Source organism: Euprymna scolopes, chromosome 40 (genome assembly GCF_053919585.1).
Source record: "Euprymna scolopes isolate OS-2025 chromosome 40, ASM5391958v1, whole genome shotgun sequence".
NCBI lineage: Eukaryota > Metazoa > Mollusca > Cephalopoda > Sepiida > Sepiolidae > Euprymna > Euprymna scolopes.
The window spans coordinates 68,894,978-68,919,121 of record NC_136521.1 but is presented as its reverse complement, the minus strand read 5'-3'; the positions used below and the strand labels follow the sequence as shown (position 1 = coordinate 68,919,121).

General features: G+C 35.3%; 1 protein-coding gene across 1 annotated transcript in view; it reads left to right on the top strand.

Moving 5' to 3' along the window:
• The window catches only part of LOC145265611 (dynein intermediate chain 3, ciliary-like), a 90,948-nt gene extending 67,997 nt beyond the window's left edge, over positions 1–22,951 (top strand). The window contains exons 11-14 of the mRNA XM_080121629.1: positions 592–738; positions 11,120–11,212; positions 18,081–18,227; positions 22,904–22,951. Coding sequence (XP_079977755.1) covers positions 592–738; positions 11,120–11,212; positions 18,081–18,227; positions 22,904–22,930 — 414 coding nt within the window. The 3' untranslated portion in view covers positions 22,931–22,951. The remainder of the gene's footprint in view (positions 1–591; positions 739–11,119; positions 11,213–18,080; positions 18,228–22,903) is intronic.
• The last annotated feature ends 1,193 nt before the right edge of the window (positions 22,952–24,144 follow it).

The window sequence follows — 24,144 nt, the reverse complement described above, 5'->3', positions numbered from 1 at the left end:
TGCACTCTTTGTCTTCTCTTGTGAATTGTACGACCACTCTATTAACAGTAGAAAAGGGGTTTGAAAGATTTCCTGCTATTTCGCGTCCTCACAGAAATTCTGATAATTCTGATGCTCCTTTGGTTTGTGGCATGCTTTAATGTTGTTAGATGCAATTTTAATGAAATACTCTAAGTTATTTCAGCAACTATTTTTATTATTGTGAGTTGCATTTCAGTGGAAAGAGAACAGGAACTGGAGCGAGGATTTAAAAGAGGACACGGACACGTGTGTGACGGGTATAAAGAGAAGTATATTTTATTTGAGACAGGAAGAGGAAGCGGAGAGTGAAAAAAGTGATTATGGGATTACAACGTAAAAGGGAGATAATCATAAAAGGGTCCATGTTAAGAGTTATCGTACTTACTTTTAACACTTATCTGTAAATATAAATAAGCATATTTTAATCTAAGGAAAAATATTTACCTTAGCGTCTTTTCTTTTCTGTCACGTCTGTATTTCCAAAAGAATGCTATAAAAAAGAGAAAAGAAAAACGCCGAAAGAGGATTTTAATAGTCAATTCTTTATGACGATGATGCTTGTATTTTCAGGTGTGTGATGAATCCTTACACAGTCTGCGAGTCCAAGAACACGGGAAGCTGGTGGCGTGTGGTTCTCACAGTGGCACAACAACTCTACTAGAACTTTCCAGTCGGTTCTACTGCATGCAAAAAAATGAGAAAAACATCATGACTGAGGTTGGTAGTTATTTTTAAAAATTCTTATTCAAGCAATCAAACGAAACTTAGCAAAATCCCACCCCTTCAATATAGAGGTACCTAGATACTGGAAGATTTTCTCCTCTTCTTTTCACGGACTTGAAATTCTTTCCCTGTTCCCTGTTTCCTCGATTGTACCAATACACAAATGTTTAAATGTAACGCTCGCTGGTGGTGCTACCAGATCAAGCTGTCTGAAGATATTGGCTTCCCGAGACGAAATGCACCTAACATTTTTTTTTTTTAATGAAATTTTCGTTAAAAAGTGCTTTTTGTCTATAATTTGTGAAATATTTGATGAAAAGACAGCATTCTTAACTAGTTTCCATTTCGGAAAAAACAATTTATTTTTTTCCGACGCTAAAATAAGACATTACCAATATGACATTTATATTCAGAGCAAACAAGTAGTTTTCTGATTGGTTTTAAATTCGCAGTTGTTACTAAAGGCAAGCAATAGTTCATTAAAGAAAAGAGAGAGGAGGAGGAGGGTTTAGGAAGTTCATTTCGTAACCCTTTTTTTAGGCGGGAATATTCATCCGATCACGTGAGAGAGTTACTATTTTTTGTTTCTTGGTAGTGGTTACAAAGTGGGTGTTCAATTTAGTAGCACGTTATAATTGATAACTGATCCCCGACGATAAAAGTCATTTTTTTTTGTCTACTTCAAATGTTTTTGATCTGTATTTGGAATAATAACGAAAAATCGATAATCAATAGTATTTATCAAATAATTTAAAAACCATATTTAATTTGAAAAGAGGGAGGTGTTTGTTGGGAGTAAGGAAAATCAAAAAATTGAATTTCCACAAAGAGCAATTTTATCAACTTAATACGTATTACAACATCATTACATCAAGCATTTACTTCCACCCCAGCAATCCGCTTTACTGTTGTTACCTCCCCTTTCATGACTTCATGCAGTTACCTCCCCTGTTATCATAAGAACTATTCTGTTCATTAACTTGTAATTTTCATTAATAATTACTTTTCTACTTTATCACTTTTTGTAATTTTTGGGTATGTTACTAATTTCGACATGATATTTAAGTAAATAACATTGCTTTTAGTTGAAATTCAATTTTTCGATTTTCTTCGTTAGACCGAACAAACACAAACAATGGTTCTAAAAAAACATGTGATAAATATTACATTTTGAGTTCCGCTTGTATACCATAAACAAGTCTCTTCTGATTAATATTTACATGATCTTTTTCCAGTTTTTTTTTTGTTTCAAAATTTAAAATCGCAGTTTCTTTTACTATACACTTAGATTGGAAAAAGTTGTCAAAAAACAAACACATACAAATACATGTTATCAAAGGCAAGATAAGTTACTCTTGTAGAGGACTAGGATATATAAATCCTAATCCCGTTACAAAAGAAAATAATGAAACGAATGGAATGAAGGAAACAAAACTCAATTGCTGGATAAAATAAACATGTCGTTTATTTTCTGTCAAAAATAAAATGGTTTAGGTGTAACACGTATTCATTCAGGCGTTGACGACTACATGCGTGGAAAAGAAAGGGATGAAGTCGAGGACGAGAAATGGCCGCCCCGCACGTAGAAAGGAAAATAGAAAGGGAGTGTTTGCCTCAGCAAAACCGTGCGTTCATGATAGCAGTCGTCCATGTGGAGAAGTCTTCAAACCAAGAGCTATGGACGCCGAACTTGCCTGGTTGATGAACCCAGGCAAAAAGGGAAGAAAAGAGGAAGTTGGATAGTGTTGTGGACTTTTATATCGGAGTCAGTGTTCTGACTGCGCATGTCTAGAATTCCTTTCAGGGGAAGTGACGTTTTGCATGTGTGCATACATGTATGTGTGTGTATGAGGATGTGTATATGCGTGCGTGTGTGTGCGTATGTGCGTGCATACATGTGGGTGTGTATATGTGAGGAAAAACATGTTCGAACACTCTTCTACCTATATTTTTGTGTGAGACTAGAAAAGGCTCGCGCAAAGGTAAGATAAGTTACTCTTATACCTATCTGGAAAAGTTTTTAGTGGTTTGACTCACTTTAAAACGTAATCGCTTCGAAAATCATACAATGTTTATCAATATATTTGAAAAAGACAAATGGCGGCAAGCTCTTAGCTGAATACGTTAAGTTTGATAAAATGAATTCAAACTAAAAAATTATACAAAATACTGTGAGAAACCCACTGAATATATGTTAACGTGACCTAGGCTGACATATATTTTCGGTGGGTTTCTAACAATATTTTGTATAATTTTTTAATTTGAGATCCTTTTCCCAAACTTAACTTATTCAACTAAAAGCTCACCGCTATTTGTCTTTTTCAAAAATATCGATAAACCCTGTATGATTTTCAAACCGATTACGTTTTACAGTGAGTAAAAATACTAAAAACCTTTTCAGATAGGTAGAAGAGTAACTTATCTTGCCTTTGAGAACATTTATATTTGTTTTTTTGACACCTTTTCCCAAGCTATGTGTATAGTAAAACAAATGTGCCTATATATATATATATATATATATATATATATATATATATATATATATATATAGATAATACTAGCAGGCCACCTGACGTTGTCCGGTCATTAAATATGCATAAATATTATATTTTAATTAACGCAAAATTCCTATTTATTATAAACATAAATACCGTAAGTTTTAAATGTAGCGTTAAATTCCTTAAAAAAAAAAATATGAAGAAAAAAAACGAAAATAAACTGAGACATGTGCATGCGAGTATTATAGTTTTTTCTAAACAGTTAACTTCTTTTAAGTAAAAAAAAAAAAAATACTCGAGCACAGATCGAAACCAAAACCTCAAGTCAGTGAGTCAAGTGTACAATAACCATTAGGCCAGCTTGACAAGAACTTTAAAAAGTGTTTTCAAACCTACTTATTCTTAATGTAAGTAATCTGTCATATGAATGATTCACGCATGCGCATCCGTGAAACAGTTTACGAACAGATAAAAATCCGACAACCCTCACGTACCAATTTTTCAATTTTGATCCCTTACCAGCCTTTCTTTCGGATAAAAACCAATTAAAAAGTTTTCCACATGTCTGAATATCCTATATACCAAATTTCAAGTCTGTATATCAAAACTTCATTGAGTATATATAGGTTGAGAAGTGTCCTCACACACACATTTTCACTTTCACAGATTTATAGATATGAGGCCCTCAAATTCATACAGTGCCATGCGCCATACTTAGGTATATATATATATATATATATATATATATATATATATATATATATATATATATATATATATATATATATGCGTAGTGCCATATGAATAAGTCCAAAAAACGAAAGTAGATGAAAAATATGCAAATAAATATGACTTAAATGACCTTTGAAGCACAAATGTAATATTTAATATTTTTATTTTGAAAAAAAAAAGCCCCCCCCCCAAAAAAAAACAAAGAAAAAAAAAATAAAATAAAAGCATTATAATTTCAAATATTTTGACCAAAGTTCTGCTTTCTAAATCTAAAAGGAAGATGGGTACATTTGCTCTATAACAGGCACGAGGGGAAAACAAATGAACAGAAAGAAATGGTAGAATCACTAAAGGAAGACCTCCAGTCTACAGTGGAATGGGGGACAAAAAATGGATGGTCACATTCAATGCTGCCAAGACTAAACTTGTTTCCTTCAATAATTACAAGAAATCTTCTCTACCACCAATAGCAATGGCCAATGACTCTTTATCTGAAAGTACATCTTTTAAACTCCTCGGCGTAACGTTCACAGGAAACATGAGTTGGAACAATTACATTGAGAGCATTGCCAGGACCGCTGCGAAGAAGGCTCTCTCTACCGTGGTAGGAAGCTACCAACACTCGAAAGTATCCTGTATCTCTATAAGGCCACCATTCGCCCATGTATGGAGTATTGTTGTCATATTTGGGCTGGTGCATCTGCTACTAGTATCTCGCTACTAGACAAGGTTTAAAAGAGAGTCGTCAACCTGATAGGTTCTGAACTGCCATCTAAGCTTTAGCCTCTGTCCCATCGACGAAATGTAGCATCCCTCTACCTGTTCTACAAGTACTTTAACGGTGAAACCTTCTCAACCACCAATAGCAATGGCTAAAGATACATTACCTGAAAGTATCTCCTTCAAACTCCTCGACTTAACGTTCACAGGGAACATGAGTTGGAACAGATACATTGAGATCATTGCCAGGGCTGCTGCAAGGAAGGTGGGCTCTCTATATCCTACTGGAGAGTTACTTATGTCTGAAAGTATCTTGTACCTTTACAAGGCCATTATTCGCCCATGTATGGAGTATTATTGTCACATTTGGGCTAGTGCATCTGCTACTAGTCTCTCGTTCCTGGACAGGGTTCAAAAGGGAGTCGCCAACCTGATAGGTTCTGAACTGTCATCTAAGCTTTAGCCTCTGTCCCATCGACGAAATGTTGCATCCCTTTGCACGTTCTAAAAGTATTTTTATGGTGGCTGTTTCGACGAACTACAAGCCCTTGTACCCCTCGACGTAAATATCCCTAACAAACCCGACAAGCAGCAAAATCCCACCCTACACAGTAGAAATCCATAGATGCAAGAGAGCCTTCTACTTTAATAGTTTCTGTTGTGAAGGAACATAACTGGCTATACACCGGTTACAAACTGTATATATATATTGGACTGTTGGGCAGACAGCGGCAGACAAGCAGTCGCAGTAAGACGGATAGTCTTACGTGTTGATTATCAGACTTTCTTCCCCATACTTGTTACTATGTACTTCTATTTACCTTAGGCGAGCAGCCTTACGTTTCTGTATTATAAATAAACCCCATTACACATACCACTCGGTGTAACTCACGTTTGTCTTTATTTCCTAAGTATTTAGGAATATAACAATGGCGACGAAAGGATGTTCTTTCTCTTAACAGAGATAAATTACCGTACCAAGGACTGTGTACAATGCAAGGATTTTTTGTTTTACGAAAAAAACAAACTACACAAGGATTTTTGACCACGTGCGTCAATGAATTTAAAAATTTTTCCTACCTAAAGTAGCGAAAAGTACGGATTTTTCTTCGTAAAGAACTCACAAGAAATTATAGAAATATGTTCAAGGTAAAGTGGAATTTATATTTATTTTGACAAGTAAAAAAAAAAAAAAAAAAAAAAAAAAATGGTCGCAAGTTGAATTCGAAACTACACTAAAGGATTACGAGTTTCGAAAGAAAAAATATAAATACAACGACTATTGTACCATTTTATGTCACGTGGGAACGGCAGCCATATATTTTTTTTTTTGGAAAATTAATTGTTTGTTATTGCCTTTATATAAATAATTGGAACTATTTGTCGTGGGAAGTAAGAAATATTTTGTGTATGAACTTACGTTGTTGAAAAAAAAAAAAAAAAAAAAAAAAAAAAAAAAGAATTATTTTACAAAGCCTGTTGAATTACTATGGATGAACTTTGTTGAAACGTGTTGTGTCTGCATATTGCTACTAATTTACGATATACGTAAATTTACGATTTTTCTTTGGAATTATTGTGTAGAATTCGAAAAGACATTTTTGTACTAGAAGCTAACATGGAACAATTAGCAGAGTTAACTAAGGCTCTAGCCCTTAGCATCCAGGAACAGACAAAAATGACTCAACAATTTTTAGCGCAACAACAACAACAACAACAAATTCAACAACAACAGCTACAGCAACAGCTGCAACAACAACAAGAAAGAACACAAAAAACTTTAGAGGCACAACAAGAACAAACAAACATACTACAACGACAAATGTCGACACAGCAAAAGAATTTAGAAAAGCTAATTCTAACGTCGACCGGGAAGAAGACTAATTTTTCTGCCGAGGGTATTTCAAATTCACTAACGGAATTTCGTTACTCCCCGGATACTGGTGTTACTTTCCCTGCATACTACAGAAGATACGAAACAATTTTTACGAAAAGATGTTTAGACTGGACCGATGAGGAAAAAGTTACCCTGCTACTACAAAAACTGGGTACTGATGAAAACACCAAGTATGCAAATCTAATTCTACCAAAAAAACCGGAGGAGGTTTCGTTCGAGGAAACAATTAGTACCTTGTCGAAAATATTTGATAAAAGGGATAGCCTATTTCACTCTAGATACAAATGTTTGAACATTCAGAAGGCAGAAGCTGAAGACTATCTAGAATATGCTTGCACTGTGAACTGTTTATGCGAATCATTTAAATTGAATGAAATTTCCGCAGACCAATTTAAATGTTTAATCTTTGTACAAGGTCTCACAGCACCAAGGGACAAAGATATACGTTCACGGATCCTAACAATTATGGAGGCGGATCCTAACATAACATTGCAAAAAGTCACTGAAGAGTGTCAACGTCTGATTAACATAAAGAAAGACAACACTCGCATTGAAGAGAAAAATATTTTTAAGGTGCAGCAAGTAAAAAGGCAAGGGACCACAAGAAAGTCCAGGTTCCAAGAACACAGGATCCTTAAAGGATACAAAGACCCAAAGCTAAAGTGTAAATGTTGTGGTAGTTTAAGACACAACAATAAGACCTGCTGGTTTAGGAACAAAATATGTTATGAATGTGGTCTCAGAGGTCACAAGGGAACATACTGTGCCCAGAAGAAAAGACAAGGGACCGATAATGTAAATACGCTTCGCATGAATAAAGAAAAAAGCTGCGAAAGACGGAAATATGTTGATGTTCGGATAAATGGACATCTGGTTACATTGCTTCTGGATAGCGGTGCAGATATTAGTATTATAAATGAAGATATATGGAAAAGGATAGGTCGACCTGAATTAACGAAAACCAGAAAGACGGCGAGAAGTGTGTGCGGCAAAAGATTAGAGTTCAAGGGAGAATTAAAATGCAAAGTGACATTCGCTAACCAGACTCATAAATCCAAAGTGTACGTCGTACCAGGAAAGAATACATGCCTGTTTGGGGTAGATTGGATTGTCCTGTTTAATTTATGGGAGAAACCCATAAATTCGTTTTGTAACGTTTTAACTGCAGAAAAAGCAAACCAAAGGGAAGACTTCCTGAAGGATTTGAAAACTGAATTTCCCAATGTTTTTGCCGAAGGACTAGGACTCTGTATTAAGACAGAGGCAAAATTTGAATTAAAGAAAAATGCCACTCCAGTATTCAAACCTAAAAGGAATGTGCCTTTTTCAGCGATGGACGCAATCGAAAAAGAGTTGGATAGACTTCAACAACTGGAAGTCATTGAAAAAGTTAACCACACAGATTGGGCAAGTCCAACCGTGTATGTAAAGAAAAAAAATAACAGAATAAGGGTCTGTGGAGATTTTTCAACGGGTTTAAATGACTGTCTATTGGACCATAATTATCCCCTTCCGTCCGCAGAAGATCTGTTCTCTAAGCTTAACGGAGGAAAAATTTTTTCTAAGATAGACCTCTCAGATGCTTACTTGCAAATTAAGATCAGCGATGAATGCTCCAAATACTTAGGCATAAATACTCATAAGGGCATTTTTAAGCTAAAGAGGCTTCCTTTTGGATTAAAGGTTGCTCCTGCTATTTTCCAGCAAATTATGGACACGATGCTGGCAGGGTTGGAATTTTCAATGGCCTACCTTGACGATATCCTAATTAAAAGTGAAAATTTGCAAGATCATAAGAAGCATGTAAAAGAAGTATTCAAAAGAATACAGGAATTTGGTTTTAAATTGAGCCCAGAAAAATGCGATTTTTTTATGAAAAAAATTAAATATCTAGGTCAAATAATCGACAAAGAGGGTCGAAGACCGGATCCACAAAGGACTGAAGCAATTGAAAAGATGCCTGCTCCAGATTCAGTGACAAAATTAAAATCGTTTTTGGGATTAGTTCAATACTATGCAATTTACATCCCTAACATACATAATTTAAGAGCTCCTCTTAACGAGTTACTGAAAAAGGGTGTTAAATGGAACTGGAATAAGGAATGTGAATCTGCTTTCCAAAATATCAAAAGATGTCTACTGTCAGACTTAGCATTGGCACATTTCAATCCAGAAAAGGAACTAATACTAGCAACGGACGCCAGTGATTACGGTGTTGGCGCTGTATTACTTCACAAGTATGAGGATGGTAGGACAAAAGCTATCGCCCATGCTTCAAGAACGTTGGTTGCAGCGGAGAAAAATTACAGCCAAATTGAAAAAGAGGCGCTGTCGATAATATTTGGAATTACAAAGTACAATCGATTTCTCCATGGACGATCTTTTATTTTGCAAACCGACCATAAACCCCTACTTACCATATTTGGATCAAAGAAAGGCATTCCCACACATACTGCGAATCGATTACAGCGATGGGCTGTAACCCTCTTAAACTATCAGTTTAAGATGGAACATGTATCCTCAAAAAAGTTAGGACACGCAGATGCATTATCACGGTTGATCCCTAAAAGAAGCGAAAGTTTCGAAGAAACGGTAATTGCTGCGCTTAAAGACGAAAGTGAATGTACAAGTTCAATGTGTAATATGATACGTGAACTTCCGGTAACTTTCGAAAAAATAAAAAAAGAGGCAGTAAATGACATTTTCATTAAGAAAATGAAAAATCAATTGGGATGGATAAAAAAAAATAAAAAGGTAGATCAAACAACGCCTTTTTCCATCTGTGAAGATGTGCTCATGTATGGTGAGAGGATCGTAATTCCACTAACGTTACAGAGGAAAATTCTGAAGGAATTTCATACAGGTCATCCGGGCATTTCGAGAATGAAATCCCTTATGAGAGGATATGTGTACTGGCCTGGTATGGACAAGGAAGTTGAAAAATGTGTCAAGACATGCAGAGGATGTCAATTAGCAGCTCGAGATCCTCCAGTAAAAACGACGCCATGGCCAAAGACGGACCTACCCTGGTCACGTCTGCATATTGATTATGCGGGACCTATAAATGGTTATTTTTACTTGATTATTGTAGATTCTTTTTCAAAATGGCCAGAAATATTTAAGTTTAGACATCCAACAGCAAAAAACACTGTGAGTGCGCTTAATGAAATTTTTAGCCGTTTTAGAGTGCCAAAAACCTTAGTGAGCGATAATGGAACAGCATTTACTGCTCATGAATTCAAAGAATTCTGTGACTCACTAAATATTCTACATATGACAACACCTGTGTACCATCCACGATCGAATGGGTTGGCCGAAAAATTTGTAGATACGTTTAAAAGGGCACTTAAGAAAAATCTTACTACGGACACAGACGAACAATGTATTCAAACATTTTTAGCAATTTACAGGGTGACACCAAATCCTAATAATAATGTCAATTCTTCCCCGGCTGAGCTAATGTTTGCAAGAAAGATAAGATCTGTCTTCGATAGGCTGCTACCAGAGAAAAAGAAAGTTTTCAAAAAAGAAAACCTTAATACCAAGTGCTTCTCCCCAGGTGAAAATGTATATTTCAAAAATTTTCAAAATGGACGAAATCAGTGGGTTGAAGGTATTATCAAAAAAAGGATTGGGAGCATGGTCTATACCATCCAAGGATTAAGTTTTGTCTGCAAAAGACACAGAAATCAAATACGTCCCAGACTGTCTCCAAATGTGGAAGAGACACCAATGGAAACATTGTGCGATATTTTTGATATACCAAAACCAGCGTGTGTACCGCAAACAATGAATATTTCGCCTGAACCGACCATACGGGCTGGACAGAAACCTTTACCCCGGGTAACGCTGACCAGAAGGAAAAGCGCAAGAAAGAGAAAAGTTACCAGGAGATTAAGCCCTGACCCTAAAAGGAAGAGGTATTTAAGCTAAAATCAGGAAGATTTCAGCTTCAGGGGGAGGTGTTGTGAAGGAACATAACTGGCTATACACCGGTTACAAACTGTATATATATATTGGACTGTTGGGCAGACAGCGGCAGACAAGCAGTCGCAGTAAGACGGATAGTCTTACGTGTTGATTATCAGACTTTCTTCCCCATACTTGTTACTATGTACTTCTATTTACCTTAGGCGAGCAGCCTTACGTTTCTGTATTATAAATAAACCCCATTACACATACCACTCGGTGTAACTCACGTTTGTCTTTATTTCCTAAGTATTTAGGAATATAACAGTTTCTTCCCTAGAACTGCTATACTTTGGAACTTCCTTCCAGGTTCCTGCTTTCCCAACTGTATTGACATGCAGAAGTTCAAGTGTAATGTAACCAGACATCTTGCTGCTCAACTCCCTATATAGCATCCCTGCAACTTATGACTCTGATAGTAGCCCCTACATCAAAGTGGCACTGTGCCTTGTTTGGAGTGAAAATAGAATTTAAAAAAAAAAAAAATATCATGTTCAATATTACATATTTTGTGAGATTTTTTTTTTTTTTTTAAATAAAATATCTCTATTATTTTCAGATTTTTGATAGAGAGACAAAAAGAGAGAAAATTCTAGAAACGCGACACAAAGAAATGAAATTGCGAGAGAAATCCAAAAGTTCTGGAGACCATGTAAGTTTTTTTTTTCTGCACTTTTGATCTCTGCCCATACCCCCCACCTCCGCTTCAAATCACGTCGCCCGCCTGTAAATACAATTTCGTTTGCAGTTAGGTCATCCTACCATGCACTAATAGAATCCTTATCAAAATTCACACTTGCTAACCTAATCGCAACTTACATAGTGCTCCTAATATATATAACAGAGCATGGAAACAACGAGAATTTCTAGTAAATAAATGGTTTTTTTAAGTAATGCGTTTAATTTAAATGCTTTTTTATCCTCCCCCCACATATTCATACCTGTCCTCATTTGCGGTGACATTTAGTTTCCTGAAAGCAAAATATGTGCTGACTACTGTAATTGGACCTGAATACGTGGTGCAACGGATGACGTATTAGGTAAAATTCATTTCTAAATTACACTCTTCTGGAGGTCGGAGGTTAAATCGGCCGAAACGTTGTCAAAATAACACTCAATTTGAGAACAGTGGGGCGGATAATTCAAAGAATAGGAAATAGAAATGGTTCAAAGTCCATGAAAATATTTTAGAAACTTTCAGGAAAAGGAATTGTTGCAACTAACGAATCCAAAAATTAGAAGAAATTTCTAGAATCAATAACTTTACCAATCTGATAAGCGGATGGTGAAGCAAAGCAAGACTTTTCCGGCAACTTCTGCAGCTGTGCTGGCTTTGACCGTATTGGTTTGCCTTTCCGTTAGACTTTGTCTGCAACGCCAAGAAGGAGACCATGGTAATTTAGGCAAGCCTAGGTCTCCTTATCACCCGCCTAGGCCTACATCCGGAGAGGCAACTCCAGCTTCGTCTTTATAACCGCAGCAGACGCTGCAGTGTATCATACTAGATGCAGAAAGCCGTTATTTCACTAAACAGGTCTCAATCAAAATCAAAAATTTCCATCATACCAATCTCAAATGAAAAGTTCTTGATGAGCCGTTCCTCTTAAGTAATCCAATTTACCAAATTTACACTTCCAACGATTACTATGCTATTGTCCTTTTGACCACTGTACACTCTTTAACCCGTATCCTCGAGTGGCCTCTTGCCTTTGATAAGTGGTGATTCCTTCGTAAAAAAAAGTACATCATAATAACTGTATTAACCGGATATTTTTTTACTTATTTAACAGCAGAGGAACTACATAGAAAAATGGACGATTTATTTTATTTTTCTTTTTTTGATTTAGGATTTTTCATGAAAAGACATTTAAAAAAATGAAATTATTTAATTTTCGGGAGTTTGGAATATTGTGACTTGCGGGCAGCGGCAGGTTGCTTAAGTGAAGCGAGGGATGATACTGCAATTGTCCAGTGCTATTGAATAAGAAATAATTCACCAAAATAAAAAATGTTATTAAAATGACATATTTAGAAGACTGAAATATTTACAATTAAATATTTTTATAATAAAACAGGATTGGAATTTTAGTCCAGAAATAAAACGGTTGGAATTTTAGTCCAGAAATAAAACGGTTGCAATTTTAGTTTAGAAATAAAACGGTTGGAATTTTAGTTTAGAAATAAAACGGTTGGAATTTTAGTTTAGAAATAAAACGGTTGGAATTTTAGTTCAGAAATAAAACGGTTGGAATTTTAGTTTAGAAATAAAACGGTTGGAATTTTAGTTCAGAAATAAAACGGTTGGAATTTTAGTTCAGAAATAAAGCGGTTGGAATTTTAGTTTAGAAATAAAACGGTTGGAATTTTAGTTCAGAAATAAAACGGTTGGAATTTTAGTTCAGAAATAAAGCGGTTGGAATTTTAGTTTAGAAATAAAACGGTTGGAATTTTAGTTCAAAAATAAAACGGTTGGAATTTTAGTTCAGAAATAAAACGGTTGGAATTTTAGTTCAGAAATAAAACGGTTGGAATTTTAGTTCAGAAATAAAGCGGTTGGAATTTTAGTTTAGAAATAAAACGGTTGGAATTTTAGTTCAGAAATAAAACGGTTGGAATTTTAGTTCAGAAATAAAACGGTTGGAATTTTAGTTCAGAAATAAAGCGGTTGGAATTTTAGTTTAGAAATAAAACGGTTGGAATTTTAGTTAAAAAATAAAACGGTTGGAATTTTAGTTCAGAAATAAAACGGTTGGAATTTTAGTTCAGAAATAAAACGGTTGGAATTTTAGTTTAGAAATAAAGCGGTTGGAATTTTAGTTCAGAAATAAAACGGTTGGAATTTTAGTTTAGAAATAAAACAGTTAGAATTTTAGTTCAGAAATAAAACGGTTGGAATTTTAGTTCAGAAATAAAATGGTTGGAATTTTAGTTTAGAAATAAAACGGTTGGAATTTTAGTTCAGAAATAAAACGGTTGGAATTTTAGTTCAGAAATAAAACGGTTGGAACTTTAGTTTAGAAATAAAACGGTTGGAATTTTAGTTCAGAAATAAAACGGTTGGAATTTTAATTCAGAAATAAAACGGTTGGAATTTAAGTTCAGAAATAAAACGGTTGGAATTTAGTTTAGCAAGCAATAAAATTACAGTTTACCAAAACAATAAGGTTGACCTGGTTGTGTGGCGTAAGATAGCTAACAAAGAAACGGTTTATCAGATAATCATGCAGGCAGTCAGGCTTAGGTAATTAGTTGGCTAGCGGACAGGGTCCAGAGCAATCTTAGTCTGAGTAGAAAGAGATTCTGTCTCTGCAGTGACAAGTGATAAAGTTGCAATAAATGTATGTAAACGACCAAGTTATTTTTGATTCTCTCTCCTCTGATCTTGAGCACGTGATACAATGGAGAAAGAGGTGGCTGGTTACTCTTAATGCATTTAAAACTAAGCTTCTATCTTTACATCATCAATGCTCTGATCCCCATCGGGCATTAATTGAAATGAATGACTCTCATCTTGGGGAGGCTCCATGTTTTGACAAACTTCTGGGCTTGACCTTTACTTCTGATCTGAAATTAAACCCGCACATCAAATCTGTCGCAAAAAAAAAAAAATGATGCGCTCCGTCTACCGCTCCAATAGATATCTCACTGCTGATGTAATTCTTGCCACATCTGGGAAGGAGCTGCTAGAAAGAACTTATCCTGCCTTGACAGAGTTCAAAGTAGACTTCGTAGCCTAGTAGAGGACGCCCTTTTCTCTTCCCTGTAACCTGAAGAGACATTGCAAGCCTGTCTCTGCTTTATCGTTATTTTCATTGCAAGTGCTCGTCTGAACTCCAATCTATCCCCCCTGTCTGACTTTCATGAAAAACTCTTGTCTATCTGAAACCACTGTCAATAATTTCCCTCACTCTTTATCTGTGACTAAACCTAAACGTAGATTCTATGAACAAAGCTTCTTTCTTAGAACTGCACGCCTGTGGAACTCTTCTGTTTGCCTGCTTTCCAGCTGACTACAATATGGTCATCTTCAAGTCCAACTTAAACAAATTCTTGATGGACGGTCCCCTTAAGCAATCCAATTTACCAAATTTCCACTACTAACAATTACTACGATATTATCCCATTGACTACTGTACACTCAGTAACCCTTATCCTCGAGTGGCCTCTGGGCCTTGATAAATGGTGACTCCTATGTAAAAAAAAAAGACAAAACACTTACCATCATTGAAGTCACTTTTACCAACAAACGGTATTGAGTTGATATTTCAGACCCTGCATACCAACTGTGCCGAACTATTGTTGCAGATGGATGTTATTTTTAGAAGTATCAAATACGGCACCAAATATTCGTATATGTTATGTAATTCTTATTAGAAGAGGACTGATGTTATTTGTTGTTGTTCATATTTGTGACAGTCTTGGTGAGAGATTAGAGTTTTATAGTGATAGAGACCGAGTACATATATATAAAGAGAGAGAGAGAGAGAGAGAGAGAGAGAGAGAGAGAGAGAGAGAGAGAGAGAGAGACAGAGACAGTTCTGTATATATATATAATAGACAGTGTACATGTTACTACACAATGAGAAGACATTCGATATATAGATAGATAGACCGAGGCTTTAACATTTACGTTGACAGTTGTACATTTTTATAAACACAAAGTTCATATTAATATTTGTGAATACCTTGATAGATAGACCGAGAGATAGCGCGTTTGACATTTACGTTTTGACAGTTGTGCATATAATATAAACACGTTACCCTTCTCGTTGTAATGATGAACACAGAAGACGCAGATACAAAACCACATGATGATACGTTTATTTCTTCTTCGACCGGTCGGACATGATTTTGTATTTCAGGGATTCAAAGTTGTTACATGGTTATCCCATCGCTTCCAGAGGGTGCCGAAAATCGGTCTGAACCTCTCTGCTCCTCTGATCTGACTGATTTAACTCTCCCTAACTAACTTCGGACTTTTTCCTATATTGAGAACTCGTCACGTCTTCGCATGATTAAACATGAGCTCATAAAGCACATCGGATGACATGCGTCACGTTGCCAAACTTGACATGACTCTAAGTTCAGTAACCTATTTTTCAAATAACATGTTTACAATTTCAATTGACGATTAAATTCCTTATTTTAATTTCCATTTTTATAACAGAACAAATTTCATCATTACATTCCTTTCCAATAACAGATATGTAAGCTAAACAAATGCGATTCCACATTCCTTATTTCAATAACATTCTGTATTTATTTTAACTTATGATTGGAATTTTCAATTGCAAATCTAGGTTCGCAGGTTCGAATCCTTGACTATCCTATTTCATATTTACATTTAACTAATTCTCTATTTTTTTACTTACACAAAAAGGGGACAGTCCTGTATCATGTAACACGATTACGAACACACGAAGACAACACCAAAGAGCGCCGGATAGTAAAAAATTGAGATCTCAAAGGAAATATACACCAAGAGAAAAAAACTATGTGCTTATTTAGAAAAATAAAATACAGAAAAATCTTTATGGCGTACATACTCGTCACGGAACAAAGATGTCATATTCCAAAAATCACAAATTGATCAAGTAGAAGAGAATATTTATTTACGAGTTTTGGTGATTCCAATACTAAATGTATTCATTATAAAACTGAGTTTTGATACTTTGAATTGAGTTATCTCCCCCTTATTTATCCTGGACCAAAAACATGGCCGACCAAAACCACTACGTCTAACATAGTAATAAAATTAGATTTTTTAATTAAAAAACTACTTGATTAAATGTGATTTTGGGAATATGACATCTTTATTCCGTGACGAGTTGAAGAGTTGAAGTTGATGTTTTAAATTAGCGAATGACGTTTTGTGAAACAACAAACAAAAAAATCAATCTTCTTCTTCTTCTTCTTCTTCTTCTTCTTCTTCTTCTTGTCCCCCTCGCTCTCGCAAAAAAAAAAACAAAAAAAAAAAGAAAAAACACCCACACCCCCAAAAAACAAAAAAAAAAACACAATCCCGTCCTTATATGCAGACTTTTAATCGCGACAGTACCACAATTTGAATATCTCTCTTTTCTTTGTACTGGACGGATTCCGGGTTCGAATGACGGTGGTTCCTGTGCACATTATTTTATAACCTCAGTAAAACCAACGGAGCGTTGTTCAGTTCCGCTACACGAGATTTTTCATCTTTTTTGTTTTTCTTTTTAATCGAGTGCAATTCTAAATAATCACCAGATTATTTATTAGCCATTTTCATCGAGATTTTTCATTTTTTTTTTCCTTTTTATCGAGTGCAATTCTTAATAATCATCAGATTATTATTAGCCATTTTCATCGAGATTTTTCATTTTTTTTTTTTCCTTTTTATCGAGTGCAATTCTAAATAATCATCAGATTATTATTAGCCATTTTCCTTGCATAGCAACAAAGGAATCACATGGAAAAATGGACGGTATTTTTTTTTGTTCAGTGTATTCAAATTATCCAAAATTAGCTTCCTGAAAGCAAAATATGTGTTGACCAGTGTAATTACAACCAGAATTTAAAGCAAGGATGCAACATTGCGGTGATGGGACAGAGGTTGGAGCTTGGCCGGTAGTGTGGAACCTATTAGGTTAGAGACACTATTTTGAACTTGGAATAAGAGGGAGAGATCAGTGATAGATACACCAGCCCAACAAGTAATACATTTTATTCAAATTATCCATCGTCTCCTCCACAAAAATTGCAGACTTAATATATATACATATATTCATACCTTTGTCTCTTACAAAGACCACATAACCAATGAGGAAGTCAAGCCATTGGTTCTTATGAAGATTTTCTCATCACAATCAGAAGGTACAAACTAAAATGGTTCGGTCACGTAACAAGAGGAGAAAGGCTTGCCAAAAGAGTGCTCCAGGGAACAGTCAGAGTAGGAAGAAAGAGAGGAAGACAGAAGAGGAGTAGGGAAGACAACATCACAGACTGGATAGGATTGAAGTTGAGCAAGGCAGTCAAACATGCGGAGGACAGAGAAGGATGGAAAGGACTGGTTGAGAGGTCATCTGTAGCACTCCAATACTGGGCAGGTGAAAGGTTATTATGTTTTAATGCTGGAGAGTTCGCAAGATCCAAGGGAAGTTACTGAATTGATCATTTTGACTAAATAATTACAATCTGCCATTTTTTAAGCACAATATTTCGGAACGTAATTGGGCTGATAGAAATACATGTAGCACATCTACTGGATTATTTTTCATAATTTTTGGAAACGTGTGGAGGACAGGGAAGGGTGGAGAAGAATGATTGACAGGTCGTCTGTAGTAGCATCGTAATAGCAACCATCACGGGGCAGATGAAGGTGAAGGATTCATACCTGTCACCATTTGGGGTTCCGTGCATTCAAATTATGCAAAATCACTTATTAGCTTTACGACAGCAAAAAAATGTCAAAATTGAAAAAAAAAAATCCATGATTTTATTTGAAGATTTTGATGATCTATGCCCCCCCCTCTTTCTTTTTGCAGCATGAAGAGGACCGAGATGATTCTGATGAGGAAGAGAATTTGGTCGAAAAAGCAGAAGCGGAATTCTGGGCAAGCGTCCAAGCTGACCAAGAGAAAAACGAACTCACGAAAGATAAACTCGATAATGATGACAAATGCGACACATTGGTGAGTTATTTGTCACTTCCGTTTTCACTTGAGTTGTTTCTGTAGCCATACTTGCTAGACTAACAGTATATAATAGAAAGGACGTTGGGTTCATACCTAATTTTTATAAACTCCTTAAAACGGTTTTTTGTTGGCATCCTTCTATCTAGATAGACGATAGAGAATCGCACCTGAAGGTTGTCGTGACTGGTGGCAACTGTTGCTGTGACTGAGCAGACCGATGTGGGAGCGGCAGATTCTGTTGCCCTTCCCGCAGGAATACCCTCCGTCATGCTCTGCCAATGCTGCTGCTGATGCTGTCCTTTTGCGCCTGCCTCTCCTTTCCTCCCACTGTTCATTTCTTCTCTCCTCGCTCAGCCGCACACATTTCTTGACTTTGACCCTCCAGGAGTCACGATCTGCAGCATAGGATTCAAGGTCAATCGTTTATTCGTTTAATAAATGGGTTATATCTTTTTAACTTAATTTCTTCGGGTTCATAGTTACATTATTATAATAAACATTTATAGTTTTCGTTTAATGGTTCTTATGTGAAAAAAAAAAGAGCTTCTACAGTATATGAACCAAATGTTGTTTCAGTTGTCCACGCAACGTTTACGTTCATATCAAAACATGTTCGCTATAGTAAGATATCGTACATGTACCCTTTTATCTCATCTCTCGTGGCCATGTGTCCTCGAGTTGCTTGCGACTGTCTACCATTGTTCGCCCTCTGTAAACAAAAGCCGCTCTTAAAAGAATATAACTAAATGAACTCAAGTCTCTTGTGATTTTTTTACAAAGTGAGATTTTTTGCTGCATTACACTCGGGTGACATTTCTATGGGCCTAACTCCGGGAATACTTTCCGCGATATAGAGAGGTAAAACCCAGATAAAACTTTGGCCTATACTTACGTTGTCAGGAAGACATATGTATTAATTATATTTGTGTTTATTATCGTGTATAGCTTCGTTTTTATTTTGTGTTAAATGGTTCCTTCGATAATGATGATGATGATGATGATGATCATCATCATCATCATCATCTTGTGTGTGTAGGTATGTGTGTATGTGTATGTATGTATGTATGTGTGTGTATGTATGTATGCATGTGTGTGCATGTATGTATGTATGTGTGAAACGTTGTTGTTGTTGTTGCTGTTGCTGTTGTTGTTGTTGTTGTTGTTGTTGTTGTTGAGCATCATTCATGATGATTTTGCTGGCATTCGTTTCCCCCGATATCTTTCTATTAAGCATTCTTTCTAGAAGGATATCGGATACATATGGGAGGAGCCATGTGAAAGTTGCCAACATCTCTAAGTGAAACTGCTTCTGCAGAACGAACTAGATTCGAACATGACACTACAAGTAACCAGTGCAAAAAGATTGTAGAAAATGCTAGAGAATTTTACCCCATAAGTGTCAAATCGAAAGTAACTGAGCAGAGGCTTGGTTCCCAGGAATTTTAATGCATAACAAACAGGATTCTGATCAGATGCGTATTTTCCATCCCACTAATCATCAACAAACCTGATTGTGTCAGCATCCAACAAAGTCAAACTCTTTGCTAAAAATTTTGCATCAAACTCCACCCTGTGTGATAATGGCCACCTACACCCTGAGTTTTCTCCCAGGACTGACATACTCTGAGCAATAGTCATATATCCATCCTAGATGTTTCCAGACTTATTAAGCACTTTGATTCCAGTAAAGCAATTGGCCATGATAACTTTCCAATTATAGTACTTAAAAATTGCAACCGGAACTAACTCCTATACTAACAAATTGTTTTAACGTTGCCTTAAGGAAAGATGCTTCTCAACACCTTGGAAATCCTCGACAGTCTGCTCAGTATTTGAAAGAAATATGGGGAATTGGTCTTCTGCATCTCAGTGCAGACCGATCAACCTCCTGTGCATCATGAACAAGTTATTTGAGTCTGTGATAAGTAAAGAAGTTGTCAACCACCTCAGCAAAAACAACCTATTCAGCAAGAAGCAATATGATTTCTCTTCTGAGAGACCAACAACTGACGTCCTGACAGTAATATCACACGGGATTGGTGATGGCTTCGTTTTTAGATCAATAGCTCTTGACATGTTACCATCCACTTGCGGCACACTAATTTTTCCACTAATTTTTCTTTTTTGATTTAAAAAAAAAAAAATTCAAATAAATTTTTTTTTAATTTTTGAAAAAATTAAAAAAAACAATTTTTTTTTATTTAAAAAAATTAAAAAAAAATTATTTTTAATTTTAAAAAAATTGTTTTTTAAATTTTTTTTATTTAAAAATTTTTTTTTTTTAATTTTAAAAAAAATTGTTTTTCAAATTTTTTTTAATTTAAAAAAAAATTAAACCATTTTTTATTTTAAAAAAAAATTTTTCACTAATTTTTTTTTATTTAAAAAAATTAAAAAGAATTTTTTTTTTAATTTAAAAAAAAAATTGAAAAAATTTTTTTTTAAAAATGAAAAAAAGAAAAATGAAAAAAAATTTTTTTTTTTCTTAATTTAAAAAAAATTTTTCCACTAATTTTTTTTTTTTTTTAATCACCTTCTCCTCAAACAAGAAATATCACCACTTAAACATAAGGGCTACTAATTGAGACCTTGCCTAGGAAAGATTAACAAGATGTTGGTTTATGCTACATTTGAACTTTGGCATATCAGTACAGTCAGCAAAGCAGATAAAATTCCAAAGTCCAGCTGTTCGAGGGAAGAAACTATTAGAATATAAAGCCCTTGGGCATTTGGAGACCTCAACAGTGAAGGGGTGTGATTTTTTTGCTAAGTGAGTTTGTCGGGATATGTACATTGAAGGAGCACAAGTGCAATGAGTTCATCAGAGCACATTCCATTAAAATATTTGTAAAACAGGCACAGATATGCAACATTGGACAGGGGTTGAAGCCTAGTTGATAAATTAGATTGGAGAACGCTTCTTGGACCCTATCTAAGAGAGAGAGACTGGTGGTAGATGATCCAGCCCGGGTGTGGCAACAATACTCCACGTATGGGCGAATGGTGGCCTTGTAGAGGTACAGGATACTCTCAGGAGTGAGTAGTTTTCTAGCATGATAGAGAGAACCCACCTTTTTTTGCAGCATGTCAATGTATTTGTTCCAGTTCATATTTCCTGTGAATGTTAAGCCAAGGAGTTTGAAGGTAGAATTTTCAAGTAGGGTGCTATTTGTCATGGATATCGGCGATCGAAGAGGCTTCTTGTAATTTTTAAAGGAGAGCAGCTTAGTCTTACTAGCATTAAATGTTAATATCCATTTACGTACACATTCAACTATAGTTTGGAGGTCATTTTCTAAGGATTCAGCCATTGTTTTAGATTTGTGTACATCTGTTCTTCCCTCGTGCATATTATCGAATGTTGTATCATCAGCAAATATACCCATCTCGGACACAATATTATCAGGGAGGTGACTGAAGGTCGTTTGTAGGTTTTCTGTCATTGTGTACATTCATTTTTCCCTCAAGTTTATTATAAAACATGGTGTCATGAGTAAATATACCGACCTCGGAGACACAATTTTATCAGGAAAGTCATTTTGGAATATCAGGAATAAAGATCCAAGAATCGATTGCTAAGGAACGCTCACATTAATATTATGTTGCTTAGACATATGGCCGCTGAGGACAACCTGTATTCTTCCTTTGTCTAAGATGGATTTGATTGCTGAGTATTTGTCCAGAAGTACCAAAGGATTTAATTTTTGTGAGAATATTTCATGCCAGACCTTGTCAAAAGCTTTGCATATATCAAAGACTACAACTCTAGTTTCCCCTGCATCATTTGCGTTTAGAGATGACCATTAAAATATCCACAGTAGAACGAGCTTGCCTTAATCCATATTGTTGGTATATAAAAAAAGTTTAGCATTTACAAGATGGCGGGCTAGTGCTTGATTGGTTAAAGACTCAAAGATTTTAGTGAAGAGGGACAAGAGACTGGTTAAGATTTGTTTTTTATAATTGTTTAAGGTGGAACCTGTGACTAATGCAGACCAAAATCACTCATACATACTATCTCAAATCACTCACACATAAATACTATCTCAAATCACTCACAAATACATACTATCTCAAATCACTCACACATACATACTATCTCTAATCACTCACAGATACATACTATCTCAAATCACTCACACATACATACTATCTCTAATCACTCACAAATACATACTATCTCAAATCACTCACACATACATACTATCTCTAATCATTAAGACATACATACTATCTCAAATCACTCACAAATACATACTATCTCAAATCACTCACAAATGCATACTATCTCAAATCACTCACAAATACATACTATCTCAAATCACTCACAAATACATACTATCTCAAATCACTCACAAATACATACTATCTCAAATCACTCACAAATACATACTATCTCAAATCACTCACACATACATACTATCTCAAATGAAAAATTAGAGCAATTGCACATGACTGAAATTTGTTATATATTTGGTAGAATAGTGCATTCTATAGTTGCCTAGTAATTTCTCAGGGGAAATAATTTAGATATAGTTCAAGGGAGTTAACTCTTTAATAATTTAGGGATTTAGTCTCCTTTTAATCTTCTCTTCACACACCTGCCTTCCTTCATTTTCTTGATGATCTTCCCCTTTATCACTAATTTTCCTTTCTCTTTTTCTATTTACCAGATCGAAGAAGCCAGTGAAAACTATTAACAACCATTTGAAAGAGAAACTGTAAGTTATTAATTCATTTTCTTTATAGATTAAAAACAAAATAATATTAAAAAAAAAAAAGATTATTGTCATTTCACCCCAAACAAAGCACAGAGCCACTTAGTCGTGAGGGGGCTACTATTTTGGACCAGATTTGCAAGGATACTATTTAGGGAGTTGAGCAGCGAGATGTCTGTTCACATTACATTTGAATTTCTGCTTGTCAATACAATCAGAGAAGCAGGCGCCCAGAAGGGAATTCCAAAGTGCAACAGTCCGAGGAAAAAAGCTATTCGAGTAGAAGGCTTTACGGTATCAAGGGATCTCTACTGTGTAGGGGTGAAATTTTGCTGCTTGTCGGGTTTGTTGAGGGTATTGTCGCAGAGAGAGAGAGTACCAGTGTTTGGATTTCGTTAAAGCACTTGTCATTGAAATACTTGTAAAACAGGCGCAAGGATGCCATGTTTCGGCAATTTTTAAATGCATATTATAAGTCTCTTGACATCATAAAAAAAACTAAACACTTCAAAGGCATGCTAGTTTCATCTCATCCCAGCTATACGATTAAAAAAATGTTCCGCTAAAGTTGCCTCAGTTCTCTCCAAACTCTTCAACAAATGCCTTACTTAATTTTGCTTTCTTGATTGCTGGAAAATTGCTTCTGTGGTACCAGTTTACAAGAATTTTAGCGAAAGAATTGACCCACTAAATTATTGTCCAATTAGTCTCCCCCCACCTTTTCGCCAAAATATTTGAGTACTTAATTAATCAAGTACTAATCCACCATCTCATAGATACTAAACTTCTTTCTGACCAACAGTATGGATTTAGGCAGGCCTGTTCTACTGCAGATATATTAACTGTAATCTCTGAACGTATATAATATTTGAATTTGGTGTCAACATAATGAAAAATGGATCCTCAACTAAGACGAACTCAGACAAGTCAAATTTGATATTGAACAAAAGAAAAAACTAAGAATAGTCATTTCACTAAAATAAAATTAGTTGTTTAAAAATGTAAATATTAGCAGCATGAAATGATTAACAAAATAAATATGGAAACAGAAAAAAATGGGATATTTTGAACTCTTCATTTTGTTTCTGTTAATTTGGGGTTTTGTATTACTATGCAGTTACCTTATTTTGTTTACCTTAAAAAATAAAAAAGAACCATAACAAGATAGATGTTTTCTTTTTCAAATACATTTGTAG